At 42.2% G+C, this 19,106-nt stretch overlaps 1 protein-coding gene across 1 annotated transcript in view; it reads left to right on the forward strand.

The window, feature by feature from the left end:
* The window catches only part of LOC124038232 (ras guanyl-releasing protein 3-like), a 44,829-nt gene extending 28,179 nt beyond the window's left edge, over positions 1-16,650 (forward strand). Inside the window, 11 exon segments of the mRNA XM_046353829.1 lie at positions 2,337-2,408; positions 2,410-2,454; positions 2,993-3,268; positions 3,464-3,544; positions 3,686-3,799; positions 4,179-4,294; positions 6,335-6,482; positions 8,193-8,229; positions 8,352-8,501; positions 8,595-8,959; positions 15,917-16,650. Coding sequence (XP_046209785.1) covers positions 2,337-2,408; positions 2,410-2,454; positions 2,993-3,268; positions 3,464-3,544; positions 3,686-3,799; positions 4,179-4,294; positions 6,335-6,482; positions 8,193-8,229; positions 8,352-8,501; positions 8,595-8,959; positions 15,917-15,925 — 1,413 coding nt within the window. The 3' untranslated portion in view covers positions 15,926-16,650.
* The last annotated feature ends 2,456 nt before the right edge of the window (positions 16,651-19,106 follow it).

The following is a 19,106-nucleotide window of genomic DNA, read 5'->3' on the forward strand; positions in this document are numbered from 1 at the left end:
GGTTGGATCATGTTTCAAAGGACACATTCTCCTCTTCCGAGTCCATACGGGAGTTGCAGTGATGAGACAAGACTGTAAATACCAATTGGATACCACGACAAAGGGGTAATATTTTTTTAAATATATAAACTGTACACACTTGAAATGAATAGGGGTTTCTTTCACCACCTTTTTGTGCAGAACATCTCTCATTATAAGTATGTGAACATCCCGAATGAGAAAGAGGAAGGGAAAGGGACTCATGTACCATATATTAATCAGACAGTTTGCTGAGCCAGACTTGCATTAAATCATCTGTATCAATGGAGCTGGAACATTGTCAATTAGATCATAAGGTCATTGAAATCTACTGCTGCCCACATACTTTATTTTGTCTTATAGAAAGTCTTTCTCTTATGCCATCCTCATGTATTTTTTATTTGATTTGATTTGACAATTTAAAATACATAACAATGTTACACCCGGCAACAGATACATATACAAAATACATATACATATATAAAAACGACATGGCACAAAGTCGGTGGCACTGCCTCTGGTGGCGTAAGAATGTGAGTCATTTACACGGAACCCAAACCGGCTAAGTACGTGCGCCATCGTGTGCCATCGTGTGCCATCGTGCATAAATCTATTTTGTCGCCCCACACCAAACGCAATCACGACACGCAGGTAAAAATATCAAAACAAACTCTGTAACAATTACATTAATTTGGGGACATGTCGAAAAGCATTAAACATTTATGGCAATTTAGCTAGCTAGCTTGCACTTGCTAGCTAATTTGTCCTATTTAGCTAGCGCATGCGAGTGGTGGAGTCAGGGTATTACTGAAGTAAAATAGCTTTTAAGATGCATGGGGACTATGACATACAGGATGTTGTGGATCAATCTCAATTTCAGATGAATGACCCTTTCATTAACCATTTCATCCACTAGAGTTCTCTGAGTTGAGAAAGGCCATCATGAGAATGAGGGCTAAGGTTCAGTGTTACCCTTCTTATCAACAATTGAAGTCTAGTCCTATAGCTTATTGTGAGAAATTGTATTTCATAATGCTGTTTAGCAGGTTGCATATCACAACATATCTCAACATTAATCCACGAGAACTTTCACAAAAATCATTACATAGGTGACCTTGAACTCGAACCTGCATAGTATTTTCAATAGTTATGGTGGCACATTGTCGTTGAATTACTTTTGATCCATCCCCTTGGTCTTTTTGCGATAAACCAAACAGATCAGTGCAGGCGGAATCCTTGCGCTATCTGACGTAAGACAATGTTATGTTAGCACAGGGCATCCCTCCAGCAATAACGTTTCATCATTATGTGATTCTCCATGTCTAATTGCTGTGTGCAATGGGGGGGGGGCATGCTATTAGGCCTTTCAATCTCATCAGAGACCGGTGGCTTCTCTCTACCATTATCATCTACCAGGATTTAGATAAAGGAATTATTTAGAAGACTAATGACAAGCACTCGTGCTCATGTCTGCCTCCATTGCTTATGCAGGTCATCTGTCAGCTACAATGAAATGGCCTACCCTTTAAATGCAGAAGCGTGACCGTTTAACTCAAGAGGGCTCTTAAGTTTTTTTGTAAAGCTTCTCGCATTTTAAATAAGATGTTCAAGCACTTTCCCCTCATGCAATTGATTCCATAAGCACAGTGTAAAGAGATCAATTTATGTTGGTTTATGTTATTTTAGGTACAGTTTTTTTATTAAGGTTATTTTAGGTGGTCTCACAAGTGGTGCAGCAGTCTAAGGCACTACATCGCAGTGCTTGAGGCGTCATTACAGACCCGGGTGAGTTCCCAGGCTGTGACACTACCGGCCGTGACCGGGAGTCCCATAGGGCGGTGCACAATTGGCCCAGCATCGTCCGAGTTAGGAAAGGGTTTGGCTGGGGGGGACTTTACTTGGCTCATCGTGCTCAAGCGACTCCTTGTGGTGGGCCGGGTGCCTGCAGGCTGACGTAGGTTGTCAGTAGGACAATGTTTCCTCTGACACATTGGTGTGGCTGGGTAAAGTGGGCGGGTGTTAAGAAGCGAGGTTTGGCGGGTCATGTTTCTGAGGAAGCATGACTCGACCTTCACCTCTCCCGAGCCATTTGGGAAGTTCCAGCGATGAGACAAGATCGTAATTGGATACCACAAAATTAGGGGAGAAAAAGGGGGTAATTTTTAAAATATATTTTAGGTTTGTTTGTTGTTTATTGTAATTTTTTCTTGCACTGTTTTCTCTTCCTAGTTATCTCTATTTCTCTCTATCTCTCTATTTCTCTCTCTCACTCTACCTCCAATCTCTTCCACTTTGTTCCATGCCACTCTGTCCTTCAGAAACTCCTCCAACTGCAGAACTTTAATACACTGATGGCCATGGTTGGAGGTCTGAGCCACAGCTCAATTTCCCCGTCTGAAGGAGACCCACTCTTATCTAGCACCCGAGGTCAACAAGGTCAGCACGTACGCCTGCATGTGCTCTGTCACAGCCTCACTAATATCATCTGATCGGGTTCTACACTTGAATTGACTTTAGATCATGGTCATAATCATTTAGCGTCTGCTAAGGAACAATGTAGGTCAATTCATCAACTGCCATGTAGTGATGGTTTCAGAAAACACACCACTCAGAATTGGCATCATCTTCATTTCCTGCCATTTGATGTTACATTCAGTGTTGGGGAATTGTGAACCACATGTAATTTAATTACATTTAGCAGAAGATTGGTGGTAGTTGAACTAAATTAAAATCTTGGTAGTGTTTTCAATAGTTCATAACTTTTTTTGCCATGTGGTGTAGAGACTCCAGCACATTTTTTAAAGGGAAGCTTTAATGTAGCTTAACTTCTTCCAGTGTGAAGTAATTGGTAGCTTGGTGAACTATATTTTCATAGTAGATTCCCCGGCACTGGTCACTCTCTCTGTAGCTTTCCGGTGCTGTATCTAATATTGATACTGTCCACTACTTCCTGCCGTCCTACCCCTCCCATCAGATCTGGAATGAGATGACGGAGCTGGTCTCCTCCAATGGGAACTACTGTGCTTACCGCAAGGCCTTCACAGACTCCGAAGGCTTCAAGGTCCCCATCCTGGGAGTCCACCTGAAGGACCTGATCGCCGTGCACGTGGTCTTCCCCGACTGGGTGGACGACGACAAGGTGAACATCGTAAAGATGCAGCAGCTCTACCTCACCTTCAACGAGCTGATGTCCCTGCAGAGTGCTGCAGCCCAGGTGGAACCAAACATGGACCTCATCTACCTGCTCACTGTAAGTGTCCCGGCCTAAAAGGTCCCCCGTCAACAGGAAATGGACTTGTTAACCGTTCTGTCACATTTTTCATTTCAGTGGGTCTCAAACCACATTTTGTAGGATCATACAGATGAGTAACATGATCATAAATGGCTTAGATATTGCAGAAACACAAAGTCTATTTTCATGTTTAATCTTAAGGGATTTCCCCAGCTCTCTCTAGACCTTTACTACACTGAAGATGAGATATATGAGCTATCCTTGTTAAGGGAACCACGGAACCCAAAGTCTTTGGTAAGTCTCCATGTTGGGGTCTATAGGCTGCATTGTTGGATCTATGGCTATTATAAATATCAACTGAAATGTATAAAGAACAGAAATAATATTGGATACCTGAGTGGTCCTATCTTCACTCCATCTTAACCCACTCCACAGCCTACTTCTCCAACAACCCCCAACAAGCCAATGGCCCCTCTGGACTGGGCATCAGGGGTGACAGCCAAACCTGACCCCAATGTGGTGAACAAGCACATCAGGAAGGTGGTGGATGTAAGTTGCTTCCATTACAGTAACACTGATCTGCGTAAATAAAGGCACCTGCATAAAGTCCAGGAGGACATAGCTTAGCTGTGGTCTGAACTGAAATTCTTATTTACTGATGAAATTACATTGTAGTAGAAATCTAAGTTTTCAAAAAAAACAACAAGACATGTTATTATCTATAAAATGAGTTACCCATTCAGAAATATCTCATAAATGACTTCAAGAATCAATCTGTGGCTATTTCTGTCACAATACCAAATATTTGAGTAGGTACTGTATATGAACCATTTCCACAATGGTTCACAACAACTACTAAAATATGAATCACACAATTGCTGGTGCTTGAAGTCATTGAAGTCCTTTGTTTTTGTCTTATTCTGGGAAGTCTGTATTCAGGAACTATGACCATGACCATGATGGATACATCTCTCAGGAGGACTTTGAGAGTATTGCTGCCAACTTTCCTTTCTTGGACTCTTTCTGTGTGTTGGACAAGGACCAGTGAGTGACCCTGTCTACCATTGACATTTTAAAGCTTCAGAAGTGTCACAGCTAAGTCACCTCATCCTCCTCTTCTATCTCCCTCTTTCTGTCACCAACAAACACTCTCTCACATCGCCTCTTTCTCATTCATACACACACAGGCACCAAGCACGCACACGCGCACACACACCCAACCCACACAAGCACGCACGCACCCACCCACAAATTCAAGTTCCACACCTGCAACCACATTTTGACATTTCCACACTAACCCATCTCCTCATACATCTCACCTTGTTGGCCCTTCACATATGCACCCCATATTTCTCTCACTCTCTTTTATACACAAACACAGTAATGTGATTCTTGTGCCTAATATTTGCCCTTAACCTCTTGGTCCTACCTGGCACGCAGGCGTCCCATCTAGAGCTCTGGAAATGCAAATGCGCTACGCTAAATGCTAATAGTATTAGTTAAAACTCAAACGTTCATTAAAATACACATGCAGGGTATTGAATTAAAGCTACACTCGTTGTGAATCCAGGCAACAAGTCAGATTTTTAAAATGCTTTTCGGCAAAAGCATGAGAAGCTATTATCTGATAGCATGTAACACACCAAAAGACCCGCAGGGGACGTAAATAAAATAATTAGCATAGTTGTCACTACACAAACCGCACAAATAAAATATAAAACATTCATTACCTTTGACCATCTTCTTTGTTGGCACTCCTAGATGTCCCATAATCACTATTAGGTCTTTTTTTCCGATTAAATCGGTCCATATATAGCCTAGATATCGATCTATGAAGACTGTGTGATAAAACGGAAAAAAATAGCGTTTCATAACGTAACGTAATTTTTTTAAATTCAAAAAGTCGACGATAAACTTTCACAAAACACTTCGAAATACTTTTGTAATGCAACTTTAGGTATTAGTACACGTTAATAAGCGATAAAATTCATCAGGAGGCGATGTCAATTCTATAGGTGTCTGTTTCGAAAAAATGTCTTGGAGAGAGCTCGACCAAAACATCCGGTCGGAGACCGGAGGGAATCGATTCCCTTGATTCGGTTAGACCAAGAATCAATTGCAAATCAAATGACAAGACTCTAGACAACGTGTGGAAGCTGTAGGCACTGAAACCTCGGTCTCATGTAATTCGATTCACTTTGAACAATTCCTTGAAGTCGCGGATGGATATTTATTTCCATTTTCAGTGATCAGATATTCCTGCACTTTTCGATGAAATGCACGTTCTGTTATAGTCACAGCCGTGATTTAACCAGTTTTATAAACGTCTGAGTGTTTTCTATCCACACATACTAATCATATGCATATACTATATTCCTGGCCTGAGTAGCAGGGCGCAGAAATGTTGCGCGATTTTTAACAGAATGTTCGAAAAAGTAGAGGGTCGACTTAACAGGTTAAAGCAGTTATGAGCATCCAAGATGCAATAGGACTGCAACTGTGGGTGTTCTAAAACCCCTGTGATTTCACAGGCCATCACCCATTTTTCTTCACACAAACCTACAGTATGAATGAGGTCATTGGTGTTGTCAAACTTCCTATCGTAAATCTGCAGGAAAACACTCTGACGTCACAACAGAGTTACATCTGCTTTAGCCCTGCCCTGCCTTGAGTAGGAGTGGTGCTTTGTCACCATGGCTTGAGCGGGGGGAGGTGGAGGTTATGGCAGCCCATGAAGGACACGCAGCGCCACACACAGTCCTCTGCCCTCGTGTCCTGGGTGGTTCGTCTGTTCACTGGAACGCCTCAAATCGCATTTCAGATCGCCTGAGCAGCTCCATGACTCAGGAAATAGGTCTGGGAGGCTAAGCTCCTTAGGAGGGAGACTGGATACATGCAGAGGCTGGAGCTGCTACAAACCACCTGGGTGTCTGATCTAGAGCATTTTTGTAGGTCTCTCCATGTTTGGATAAGACATAAATAAGGGTTGGGATTTACTGTAATGTTTGCAGAACAAAAGCTGTCATTCTCGCCATCTTATTATTCTCTTATCTATATTCTTTGTCTTCTCCCCCCTCACTCCAGAGATGGCCTGATTAGTAAGGATGAGATGATGGCTTACTTCCTGAGGGCCAACCCCTTGCTCCAGTGTAAAATGGGCCCTGGTTTTATCCACAACTTTACGGAGATGACGTATCTGAAGCCTACCTTCTGCGAGCACTGTGCTGGATTTGTATGTATACTGTGCACCTTGTGAGAAACATGAACTGTTTATGCTCAGCGACACAGTGCAATTTCGGTTGGAAGAAAAGTAAAGGCTTTCTGGTAGCTTCTGTCAGAAACTCTGTGCTATATATTGCCGTCAACTTAGCGCAAGCCCTCAGTCAGCTACCAAATGATACAGTGCTGAGAGAAGATGTCCATCTTTATTCCTTGAAGTTGATACCCCATGGCTCTTCATGGCCTTCTGAGACAGAGATTATTCACAGTGTATAGAGGGGTTTCAAAAAACAGACATGCAATAATGTTGACATGAGTGCAGGCTACATTGTTTAAAGGTTTATAAAGAAACACTGACTAGCGTTGGTGGAACAATAATGCAATTTACATGGTGATGGCAACACTCACATAGTCAACAATGAAAGCATGCACGTCTTCCATGAGAGAAGAGTTGCATCTCCAAACACGTACACAAATTAAGTTCCCTCTAGCTTTCTATTTGTGCTGATTTAGGCATCACTTAGTGAAAATAAATGAGCATTTCTATAGATAACTCCTCCTATTCTTAAACGAGCATGCACACAGGTACACAAATAAAACACACGTACGAATCTACAGGAAGGGTGTTATGAGACATTGTATCCTGTTTACAGTATTCACCCCCCCAAAGTCAATACTTTGTAGAGCCACCTTTTGCAGCAATTACAGTTGTAAGTCTCTTGGGGTATGTCTCTATAAGCTTGGCACATCTAGTCACTGGGATTTTTGCCCATACCTGAAGTTCAAGGGTTCTGCTGGTGTACAGCAATCTTTAAGTCATACCACAGATCCTCAATTGGATTGAGGTCTGGGCTTTGACTAGGCCATTCCAAGACATTTAAATGTCCCCCTTAAACCACTCCAGTGTTTGTTTAGCAATATGTTTAGGGTCATTGTCCTGCTGCAAGGTGAATTTATTTTAATTTGATTTATTTCACCTTTGGAATCTCCATCCCAGTCTTAAATCTCTGGAAGACTGGAACAGGTTTCCATCAATAATATCCCTGTATTTAATGCCATCCATCATTCATTCAATTCTGACCAGTTTCCCAGTCCCTGCTGATGGTGTTCTCAGGGTGATGAATGTAATTGGTTGCACCAGATCTTATTTAGGGGCTTCATAGCAAAGGGGGTGAATACATATGCAGGCATCACTTTTCCGGTTTTAATTTGTTCAAATTTTTAGATTTTTTTCCATTTCACTTCACCAATTTGGACTATTTTGTGTAAAATCCATTTTAATCGCAGGTTGTAATGCAACAAAATAGGAAAAACGCCAAGGGGGATGAATAGTTTGCAAGGCACTGTAGATGCTCAACAGATGCCCATACTATCTGTTGATAAGTAACTGCAGGCTATGGTTTCGGTGAGGTTTCGAATAATGGTTAAGGTTAGAGTTAGGGTTACTAGATAGTTGAACTGTTATTGACAGTCTGTAGAGAATCTACAGCTGGACTATCCAAATAAAGTGTTACTGAATGTTGTGCTAAGAGTTGTGAAAGTATACTACATATTTGTGCAAATTGCACCAAAGCGATTGTAAAAGAAAAACGGTATTACACAATGGTTAACAATGACCCCTCTGACCATATTTGCAGCATGAAAATGCTTCCACATTACAAATCCTAACACTCCTTTTTCCACCTCCCTCCTATTCCTGCCCCTCTGGACATGTTGCTCTTAGCTCTGGGGAATAATCAAACAGGGATACAAGTGCAAAGGTAGGCTCTATGGACTGTAATGTTCACGTGTATAGAACTACATATTGAATACATTTGGGATTTTTCAATGCGTGCACTGTGAGGGCTTTGGCCTGACGATGCTGTTCTGTGTTCTGTTTCAGATTGCGGTGTGAACTGCCATAAGCATTGCAGAGAGCTGTTGGTACTGGCCTGTAGGAAGCTGCCGCGTTCCACCTCTTTGCAAAGTGTCTCCCCTGGAGGCCTGACCCACAGCTCTCTACCCAGCAGCCCCACCATGCCCACCTTCAAGGGTACAGCAGCACTTCAGTGATACACCAACAGCGATTCAACTAACATGGTCTTGGTCTGTGTGTTTCATTCCTGTCGTACTGTCCTCCATGCAGATGAGGACGAGATGTTTGAGTTCCCCTCGGTGACACCTGGAGGTTCTGACCTGGAGCATAAGTCCATCACCCTGATGACGTGCTCAGCCCAGCGGATATCTGTGGGTTTACAGCGGGCCACCACCAGCCAGGCCACGCAGACGGAGCACCTGTGGTCAGAGCACACCTGGGGGGCTGGGGATGGGGGCTCCCACACCTTCCCCAAGATGAAGTATCGACCACACCGGCAGGCCTCCAAGAGCAAAGGCTTTGCCCGCTGGGAGAACGAAGCCCAGAAGGAGCCCAGGGGTCGGCGGGGATCCCAGGAGCAGACGGACAGACCTGCAGAGGTGGTGCAGAACGGGATAATACCACACAGAGAGAAGGTAATTGCTGCTGAGGGGTGTGTGTTGAGTGTGTAGATGGATCAGGGGATCTCTGTATATTGGTCTGTATATTGGAAAGTGTGAGTACCTGTGTGTGTGTGTGTGTGTGTGTGTGTGTGTGTGTGTGTGTGTGTGTGTGTGTGTGTGTGTGTGTGTGTGTGTGTGTGTGTGTGTGTGTGTGTGTGTGTGTGTGTGTGTGTGTGTGTGTGTGTGTGTGTGTGTGTGTGTGTGTGTGTGTGTAGTGTCTTTAGGGAAGGTTAAGGTTATTTTAATTATCTGTGACACAACATATAGTGATCACATTGAGTCTCCCATTATCTATCATTCTCCCCCAAGTGGTAATTAGCCACATTCTGTTCGTTCATGTTGATCCTCTCTCATGGATGTTTGAAGACTGTATTTTCTTTCTAACAAAAGACCAATTACAGCCTTACAGTTATTATTGTGTTATACATGTTTTCTTATCAAACACAAATGGATAACCTGGCCAGATCAGATTCAGGGATGCAGAATAACACAGTGAATGATGAATCTATTTTGCATATGGCCTCACAACCTCATAATATGTTGTTATTAAAAGCCTCATTTATTTCCCTCCCCTTGGAAACAAGGGATTCAGTTACAGGGCACCGAGGGGCATTTTCTCTTTCATTCATTGGGAGTATCTAGATCAGGGATCATCAACTAAATTCAGCCATGGGCCAATTTTTTATGAAACGGATGGTCGGGGGGCCGGATCATAATAAAACAAATCATTTGTAGACTGCAAATTGACCGCAAGAAGCCTAAACAGAAACATAATCATTTCAATCCTTGATTACATTTGGGGACATTGCCCTGCGTAGGGTGCTGTCTTTCGGATGGGACATTAAAACGGGTGTCCTGACTCTGTGGTCATTCAAAATCCCATGGCACTTATTTTTTCATTTTTAATTTCACCTTTATTTAACCAGGTAGGCTAGTTGAGAACAAGTTCTCATTTGCAACTGCGACCTGGCCAAGATAAAGCATAGCAGTGTGAACAGACAACACAGAGTTGCACATGGAGTAAACAATTAACAAGTCAATAACACAGTAGGAAAAAAAGTATGAGTAGGGGTGTTCCAGTGATGTAGTGGTGAAACAGTGACATACAATCTGAATGACCTATAAATGATAAATCCCATATTGGTCTTTCACAGTCAGGCCAACCCTAGCTGGCCTATAGTAAGCCTACTATTGAAACAGTCTGAAGTTCACAGGTTTCAGATTTTCTCACATTATTCAGGTTTTCATTCTCAAAGTCACACTTTTTTTAAACAGAAAAACATCAGTGATAGGTTCTAAGCCCATAACAATGGTTAATCCACATTAGGAGACCACTTTTGAGTTCCGGGAAAATCTGAGACATTTAGATTTTTGAGAGTAATTACCCTTTAATTCAAGTGTGCAGGCACACGAGACGGAGTTTGCAAAATAAATGGCCACTGGATTAATGCAAATAATCATCATGATATCATTCTGACAACAAGGCATGGGCTACTTTGTAGCTAGTTAACATTTAGAGGTTTTCGGGAAAGCCTTTCCTTCTACCAGAAGACGGTTTGGCCTATCGTTTTACTTCATATTATGAGGCATGTCTTATCTTATCTTACTTCAAAGTAGCCTATAGCCAATAAAGCAAAGCAGTTCGACACATACAACGACACAGAGTTACACATGGAGTAAAACAAACATACAGTCAATAATACAGTATAAACAAGTCTATATACGATGTGAGCAAATGATTTGTGATAAGGGAGGTAAAGGCAAAAAAAGGCCATGGTGGCAAAGTAAATACAATATAGCAAGTAAAACACTGGAATGGTAGATTTGCAGTGGAAGAATGTGCAAAGTAGAAATAAAAATAATGGGGTGCAAAGGAGCAAAATAAATAAATAAATAAAATAAATACAGTAGGGAAAGAGGTAGTTGTTTGGGCTAAATTATAGGTGGGCTATGTACAGGTGCAGTAATCTGTGAGCTGCTCTGACAGTTGGTGCTTAAAGCTAGTGAGGGAGATAAGTGTTTCCAGTTTCAGAGATTTTTGTAGTTTGTTCCAGTCATTGGCAGCAGAGAACTGGAAGGAGAGGCGGCCACAGAAAGAATTGGTTTTGGGGGTGACCAGAGAGATATACCTGCTGGAGCGCGTGCTACAGGTGGGTGATGCTATGGTGACCAGCGAGCTGAGATAAGGGGGGATTTTACCTAGCAGGGTCTTGTAGATGACATGGAGCCAGTGGGTTTGGCGACGAGTATGAAGCGAGGGCCAGCCAACGAGAGCGTACAGGTCGCAATGGTGGGTAGTATATGGGGCTTTGGTGACAAAACGGATTGCACTGTGATAGACTGCATCCAATTTGTTGAGTAGGGTATTGGAGGCTATTTTGTAAATTACATCGCCGAAGTCAAGGATTGGTAGGATGATCAGTTTTACAAGGGTATGTTTGGCAGCATGAGTGAAGGATGCTTTGTTGTGAAATAGGAAGCCAATTCTAGATTTAACTTTGGATTGGAGATGTTTGATGTGGGTCTGGAAGGAGAGTTTACAGTCTAACCAGACACCTGGGTATTTGTAGTTGTCCACGTATTCTAAGTCAGAGCCGTCCAGACTAGTGATGTTGGACAGGCGGGCAGGTGCAGGCAGCGATCGGTTGAAGAGCATGCATTTAGTTTTACTTGTATTTAAGAGCAATTGGAGGCCATGGAAGGAGAGTTGTATGGCATTGAAGCTTGCCTGGAGGGTTGTTAACACAGTGTCCAAAGAAGGGCCAGAAGTATACAGACTGGTGTCGTCTGCGTAGAGGTGGATCAGAGACTCACCAGCAGCAAGAGCGACATCATTGATGTAAACAGAGAAGAGAGTCGGTCCAAGAATTTCACCCTGTGGCACCCCCATAGAGGCTGCTAGAGGTCCGGACAGCAGACCCTCCGATTTGACACACTGAACTCTATCAGAGAAGTAGTTGGTGAACCAGGCGAGGAAATCATTTGATAAACCAAGGCTGTCGAGTTATGCAATGCCCACTGAAAAATAAGTGGGTATACCCTCCACTAGACCACTGGTGTGTTCACCCTGGTTTCATGGCTAAATTCCCAACCTAGCTACATTCCTTCATGGCCACCTAATTATCCCCTTCATTCCAAATTGGCATATATCACCTCTCCACCTGATAGCTGAGGTGGAATTAGCGTTCTGGCACAAAAATGTTTGCCGTGCATCACTGAGATGGCTGGTACACATTGATGGTGGATGATGTGAGTTTCCCTCTACTATGCAAAGCACTTTGAGTACCTCAGTTGATAGAAAAGCGCCACATAGGCCTAAATCCAATCAATTATTATTTATTATTATTTGTATAAGATCACATATGTCTCTCTATTATGCCTGGAATATTTGGGCACAAATGTCCAAAATTGAAATCCCTCGAAGCTGATGTTTTAAAGTATTTTATGTCCAACAATGAATTATTATTTTTTAAAGATGGTGGCCTGTGTCAAAAAGTTGATTTTCATCCGTTTATAGAGGTTAAATAAAAACCTGATATTTTGTCTCAAAAGCAGGGAGTTGAATATTTTATCGAGACAAATCATGCTGTTATAACCTGAGGCACTAATGGTATTATTAGGTCATCTACCTTAGGAATATTTGGAAATACATGAAAGGTGGTGGAAGACGCTGGCTCCTCTATTTTTAGACATTCAATCAAACATATTTGCAAGTGGTTTCCATCCTAAGAGCCTCAACAAAAGCCTCAACAAAACTCACTACCAAATATTGCTTTATCCCATTATGAGACACTGTTATTTAGTATTTATTATGATCCCCATTAGGGGGCATTACGGCCACACAAAGGGGATGCCGCTGGGAAATTTGAGGCATTATCAAGTGTTTCTCAATTTGTGAATGACAGACTGATGAAGTGCAATGTAGCCTGTGCTAAAAACAAAGACGAGGTCATGCCTTTCAAACAACTTTTTCAAATCATCATTCGAGTCCCATCATGCAGTGTTAGAATGTATTAAAAATCAAAATACTTCCTCAAAACGCTTCCTCCGGCACTTTGGTGCGGCTGGCTTCCGGGTTGGATGCGTGCTGTGTTAAAAAGCAGTGCGGCTTGGTTGGGTTGTGTATCGGAGGACGCATGACTTTCAACCTTCGTCTCTCCCGAGCCCGTACGGGAGTTGTAGCGATGAGACAAGATAGTAGCTACTAAACAAATTGGATACCACAAAATTGGGGAGAAAAAGGGGTAAAATTCAAAAAAATACAAATCCAACGTTTGAAAACAAATACTATACTAATACTAATACTATACTAATACTATAAAATAATTCCACGGAATTCTAAACAAATCTTGTCTGCTAAGTGAACTAGTGTAGCCCACAGCCATATGGCATAGCCAGATCAGAGCCTAACGTAAGAACAACTCAGAGTATGCTATTCTGAAAATGTAATACATTTTCTTCATATCATGTTTCTTTAGACCTGTCTAAAACAAATAATGGATTTATTGTGAAGGTGTAGGCTAAATTACATAGATTTATTAGACTTGCGTGGAAGCCAGAAGATGCTAAATGTGTTTATGTTAATTAACGGCGAGTTACTATGAGACTGCCAGTTATTTGCACGACAATCAACGGCTGACAAAATGTCATGACCACCACAGCCCTATGTGAGTGTGTGTGTGTGTGTCTCTTCACAGTCCGCCATGTGCTGTGAGGTGCTTTCAACACGTCAATACCTCTCATAAAGAAGTAGTGATGCAGTCAATCTGATCTGTACTTTGAGCCAGGAGAGATTGACATGCATATTATTGATATTAGCCCTCCATGTACATTTAAGTGCCAGCCGTGCTGCTCTGGTCTGGGCCAACTGTAATTTGCCTCTGTTCTTCATTTTGGCATCTGACCATATAACTGGGCGGTAGTCCAGGTGTGATAAAACTAGGGCCAGTAAGACTTGTTTTGTTGATAGTGATGTCAAGAAAGCAGAGCAGCGTTTTATCACAGACAGACCTCTTCCCCATTTTAGCTACCGTTGCGTCAATATGTTTTGGCCATGTCAGTTTACAATCTTGGGTAACACCAAGGTTTAGGGTTTAGTGAATGATTTGTCCCAAATTCAATGCTTTTAGTTTTTGATACATAGCAGGCTGTTTTGTCGGCTGTTTGAACTAGTGCTTTGGTATTCTTGGGTAACGGAATTATTTTTGCTTCCCTCCAGGCCTAAGGAAACACACTTTCCTGTAGGCTTAGATTGATGAGATGGCAAATAGGAATGGCAATATAGTCCGCTACCAACCTCAGTAAAATCTGTACAAGTTGTCAGTACCAGGTGTTTTGTCATTATTGATAGACAACAATCATTCAAAATGTTCCACACTCACTTTACAGAATTCAAAATGACAATGCTTGTCTTTCTTAATTTGGTCAGTTATGCATGGACACGAAGGTTCGGAGTTTGTTGTTAGCATGTCATACCTAAATTTGATAATCTTGCCAATGAAAAAGTAATTAAAGTAGTTGGTAATATCAGAGGGTTTTGTGATGAATGAGACATATGATTCAATGCAGGATGGAGCTGAGTTTGCCTTTTTCCCCAAAATATAATTTATGATGCTCCAAAGATTTTACTATAATCTTTTACATTTCTTTTTGTTTCATTGTAGTTTCTTCTTCTATTTGTTTAGTCACAGGATTTCTCAATTTACAGTACGTTTGCCAATCGGCTGTGTAGACAGACTTATTTGCCATTCCTTTTGCCTCGTCCCTCTCAACAATAATGCTTCTATTTCTCATCATCCACAGGGATTTAGCCATTTTTAGGGTCAGTTTCTTACTGAGTGCATGATTATTATACTGAACAAAAATATAAACGCAACATGTAAAGTGTTGGTCCCATGTTTCATGAGCCAGACAAAAGATTGCACAAAAATAGTATTTCTCAAATTTTGGCCGCACATTTGACAGGAAATCAGCATTTCTCAGTTTCCAAGGTAATCCATCTACCTGACAGGTGTGGCATATCAAGAAGCTGATTTAAACAGAATGATCATCACCCAGGTGCACCTTGTGCGGGGGACAATAAAAGGCCACTCTAAAATGTGCAGTTTTGTCACACAACACAACACCACAGATGTCTAAAGTTTTGAGGGAGCGGGCAAATGGAATGCTGACTGCAGGATTGTCCACCAGAGCTGTTGCCAGATAATTTTCTGTTAATTTCTCTACCATAAGCCGCCTCCAATGTTGTTTTAGAGAATTTGGCAGTATGTCCAACCGCAGACCATTTGAAACCACTCCATCCCAGGACCTCCTCATTCGGTTTCTTTACCTGCAGGATCATCTGAGACTCGTCACCTGGACAGCTGATGAAACTGAGGAGTATTTCTAACTGTAATGAAGCCCTTTTGTGGGGAAAAACTCTGATTTGCTGGGCCTGATTCCCCAGTGGCTGGGCTTGATTCCCCAGTGGCTGGGCTTGATTCCCCAGTGGCTGGGCTTGATTCCCCAGTGGTTCGGCAAATTACCTCCCAGGTCTAATTCATTTATTGAAATGTACTGATTTCCTTATATGAACTGTAACTATGAAAAATTGTTTTCATAAATATGTCAAGTGCGGCATCTGGTTGCTCCTCAATAAACAATACAACACAATGTTCTTTACATCTTCAACATAGGAATCACTACAGAACCTCGTTTGTATGATCTCTTATACACTATTTTAGGCCCAGCCTTCAGAACGTAAAACCTTATCATTGGCCAATTTCTTACCAATGCAATCTAATTGTAAAGAAAAACAAGAATACAATAACTGAATGTCTATTTACAGTAGTGACTTCTTGGGAATACCTGGCTAGTGTGTTCCTGTCTTCTCTCCTCTATCGTGAGCTCTGAGTATGTGACTACAGTAAGTGTCTCTCCTCTTGCACTCAGGACAGCTGACTTGGAGACACCAAGGGCCGAACCCAGGGCTCCAGGAGGCCCTTGGAAGCACGCATCAGGAAGCTCTCCTCACTGGGCGAAGTACTTGGCTGCTTGAGGCCCTCGTTTGGTGACCTGGAGTAGGATGGACAGGTGTTCAGTGAACCACATATGAATACTGATGTTTAATCCCGAACCAGGGATGTGACTGATGGGACTGAAAAAGCCCTTGTCCTCAATGCTCCCCAGCTCTACACACCCTGCCTTCACAACCCATCAGTGTCATTGGAAAAGGATCCTGGACTACTTACAGTACATGTGATTTAGGTTTGTTGGGGCTCACCAGTGTTTGACTGACTGAACGTAAATGAGCAGGTGTCCACCTGTGCCTGTATGAATGTCGGAGCATGCTTCCTATTGAATTTCTGTGTGGTCTGTGGAGCGCATATGTGTGTTATCTACTGTTGATTTGCTGAAAGAATTAAGTTATTTGGGTCACGTGGCTTAGTTGCAATAATGTATCATGTTTGATTGACATTTTGAGGACACTGTGAATGTTTTATGATGGACTGGGTGGGGGATGCAAAGTGAGAAAGCATTTGGAGATGTGAGAATGCATTAATAAGATATCAAGATGTAAAGCAATAGAAAGTTAAAGGTGAAGATGAATATGAGGGGAAAAGTGGCAGGTACATTGTTTCTAAGGGTAATGGATTAAAAGTGGCATGACATGTGGCATGACAACTGATGGTCGTTTATGAGCCCGTTCTGGAATACAAGAAATGGTACTTGTTGTGTTCGCATGAAGAAAAGAACAATACAACCACTGAGAGTTGTGTTATACATTTAAGGAAAAGTTGTCTTTTGGTTAGTCAAGAAAGCGTTATTGTTTTCAGTCTTATTATTTCAAAGGGATTTGAACTCTGTATCCACTCAGGACAATGAGGTAAACTACAGATACATTACATTTATTTATGGGTTTAGGTATGTGATATTTCATATAGTCAGGCGATTCAATGTTTAAAGTATTCCGGTTATTTCAAAGCATTGCAGGATGAATATGTGAATATGGGTCAACAATGTTTCTCATTGTCCACATAAATAGAGACACCATTTGAGTGACCTTTTTTCATCAGCTGAAGAATCAAGCCTGTTGCATTCAGGCAGAGGTAATGGAATCTCCACTAAGCCTTCAGTCAGTGGAGCACTGATTACGCACTTGCTTACAGTGGCACCAGGTGTGAGCCCAGGTGCTTGTGCTGTGGTTGCCAGGCATCAGTTGAGTGAGCAGGTAAGTTCCCCCATCACCAAGGATACAGCAGGTTACGTAAGGGGAGGGAGTTTATTTTCATCTGTAGAGAGACTTCTCGTAGGGCCTCAAGGTAGGGACAAGTAGGTACGGGCAGGTGAGTTTGACATGGAGGTCTCTGTAATGACAATAGAGTCTGACCTTCTGTTCGACACAGTAAAACAGAGCCAAGAACAGGACTGCAGGGTCAGAGGATTCCATGTTGGGGGAGGAGCATGGGGGAAATATTGTGTATATTTGCAAGATATATCCAAGGCTTCATATACAAGAGCTAAAAAGGTCCAATGCAGCCGTTTTTTTTATCTCAACATCAAATCATTTTTGTGTAACAATTAAGTACCTTACTGTGTTTCTTTTTGACCATTTTAATTGAAAACAAACACATAGATTCTTAGCAAAGAGCAATTTCTCAAGCAATAATTTTGCTAGGACTGTCTGGGAGTGGTCTGAGAGGGGAGGGGAAAACTAGCTGTTATTGGCCGAGAGGTTTGGAACTCTCTTTCTTATTGGACTATTAACTCATTTACCTCCTGGTGATGTCACCAGGCAGACCAAAGCTCTGTCCCACCAAAACAGGCTGAAAGTTCAGGCAGTCTTTTCAAACAGCTCTTGTGCAAAGGGCATTATGGAAATACACTGCATATAAAACACAGGAAATTGCGTTTTTGACTGCACTGGGCCTTTAAGGGATGACAATGATTCAGTGCTTCGTGGGTGACACGAGTCAGTGCAATATCACTCTCCTTGCTGCTGGACTACTCATGGATAATGTGTTATTCCTGCAAGGTCTCCTAAACCCACAATATCATCATACCTGGCTGAAATCAAGGACAGCAAAGTGTTGTGATGCCACGGAGGTTCTTTCCAAATGCTTGGCCGAGCTGCTTTCGAGTACATTGGTTGCATAAGTTCTCATTGATCTTGGTGCCAGATCTTATATAGCTCTACTGGGCTTGTTACGTGTTGGGTATTGAGAACATACACATGCATGTATAATGTTACACTAATGAATGCCACTCAGCTGACCTTTGAATTCTCTGCTTGTCTCACACTCACATACACTTATATATACAAAAGTATGTGGACTCTTCAAATTAGTGGATTTGGCTATTTCAGTCACACCCATGCTGACAGGTGTATAACATCAAGCACACAACATTAGCAGTAGATTGGCCTTACTGAAGAGCACAGTGACTTTCAATGTGGCACCGTCATAGGATGCCACCTTTCCAACAAGTCAGTTCTTCAAATTTCTGCCCTGCTAGAGCTGCCCCGGTCAACTATAAATGCTGTTCTTGTGAAGTGAAAACGTCTAGGAGCAACAACAGCTCAGCCGCAAAGTGATAGGCCACAAAAGCCCACAGAACGGGACTGCCGAGTGCTGAAGCACGCAGTGCCTAAAAATGGTCTGTTATCAGTTGCAACACTCACTGCCGAGTTCCAAACTGACTCTGGAAGCAACGTCAGCACAATAACTGTTTGTTGGGAACTTCATGAAATGGGTTTCCATCAGTGGAGGCTGCTGAGGGGAGGACAGCTCATAATAATGGCTGGAACGGAGCAAATGGAATGGCATTCAACACATGGAAACCATGTTTTGATAAGATGGCTTCGAAGAGGATGGCTGACTTTTTACATGCTCCTAACCAACAGTTTTTTTACAACTTATTTCTTAACTTATTTTGTATGTAATGTTTCAGCTACCGTCTCCTATGACTGAATATAACTTCTGGACATCAGAACAACGATTACTCACCACGAACTGGAAGAAGCTATATCCCTTAATGAATCCGACGAGAAGGATATACTGCTTTCCTGGGAACAGGCCCAAATCCCCATAATTTGCGTGACGAAAAGACGGAGGAAAAGAGGGCAAAGTTCGGGCTGCCTTCT

This window comes from Oncorhynchus gorbuscha, linkage group LG06 (genome assembly GCF_021184085.1).
Source record: "Oncorhynchus gorbuscha isolate QuinsamMale2020 ecotype Even-year linkage group LG06, OgorEven_v1.0, whole genome shotgun sequence".
NCBI lineage: Eukaryota > Metazoa > Chordata > Actinopteri > Salmoniformes > Salmonidae > Oncorhynchus > Oncorhynchus gorbuscha.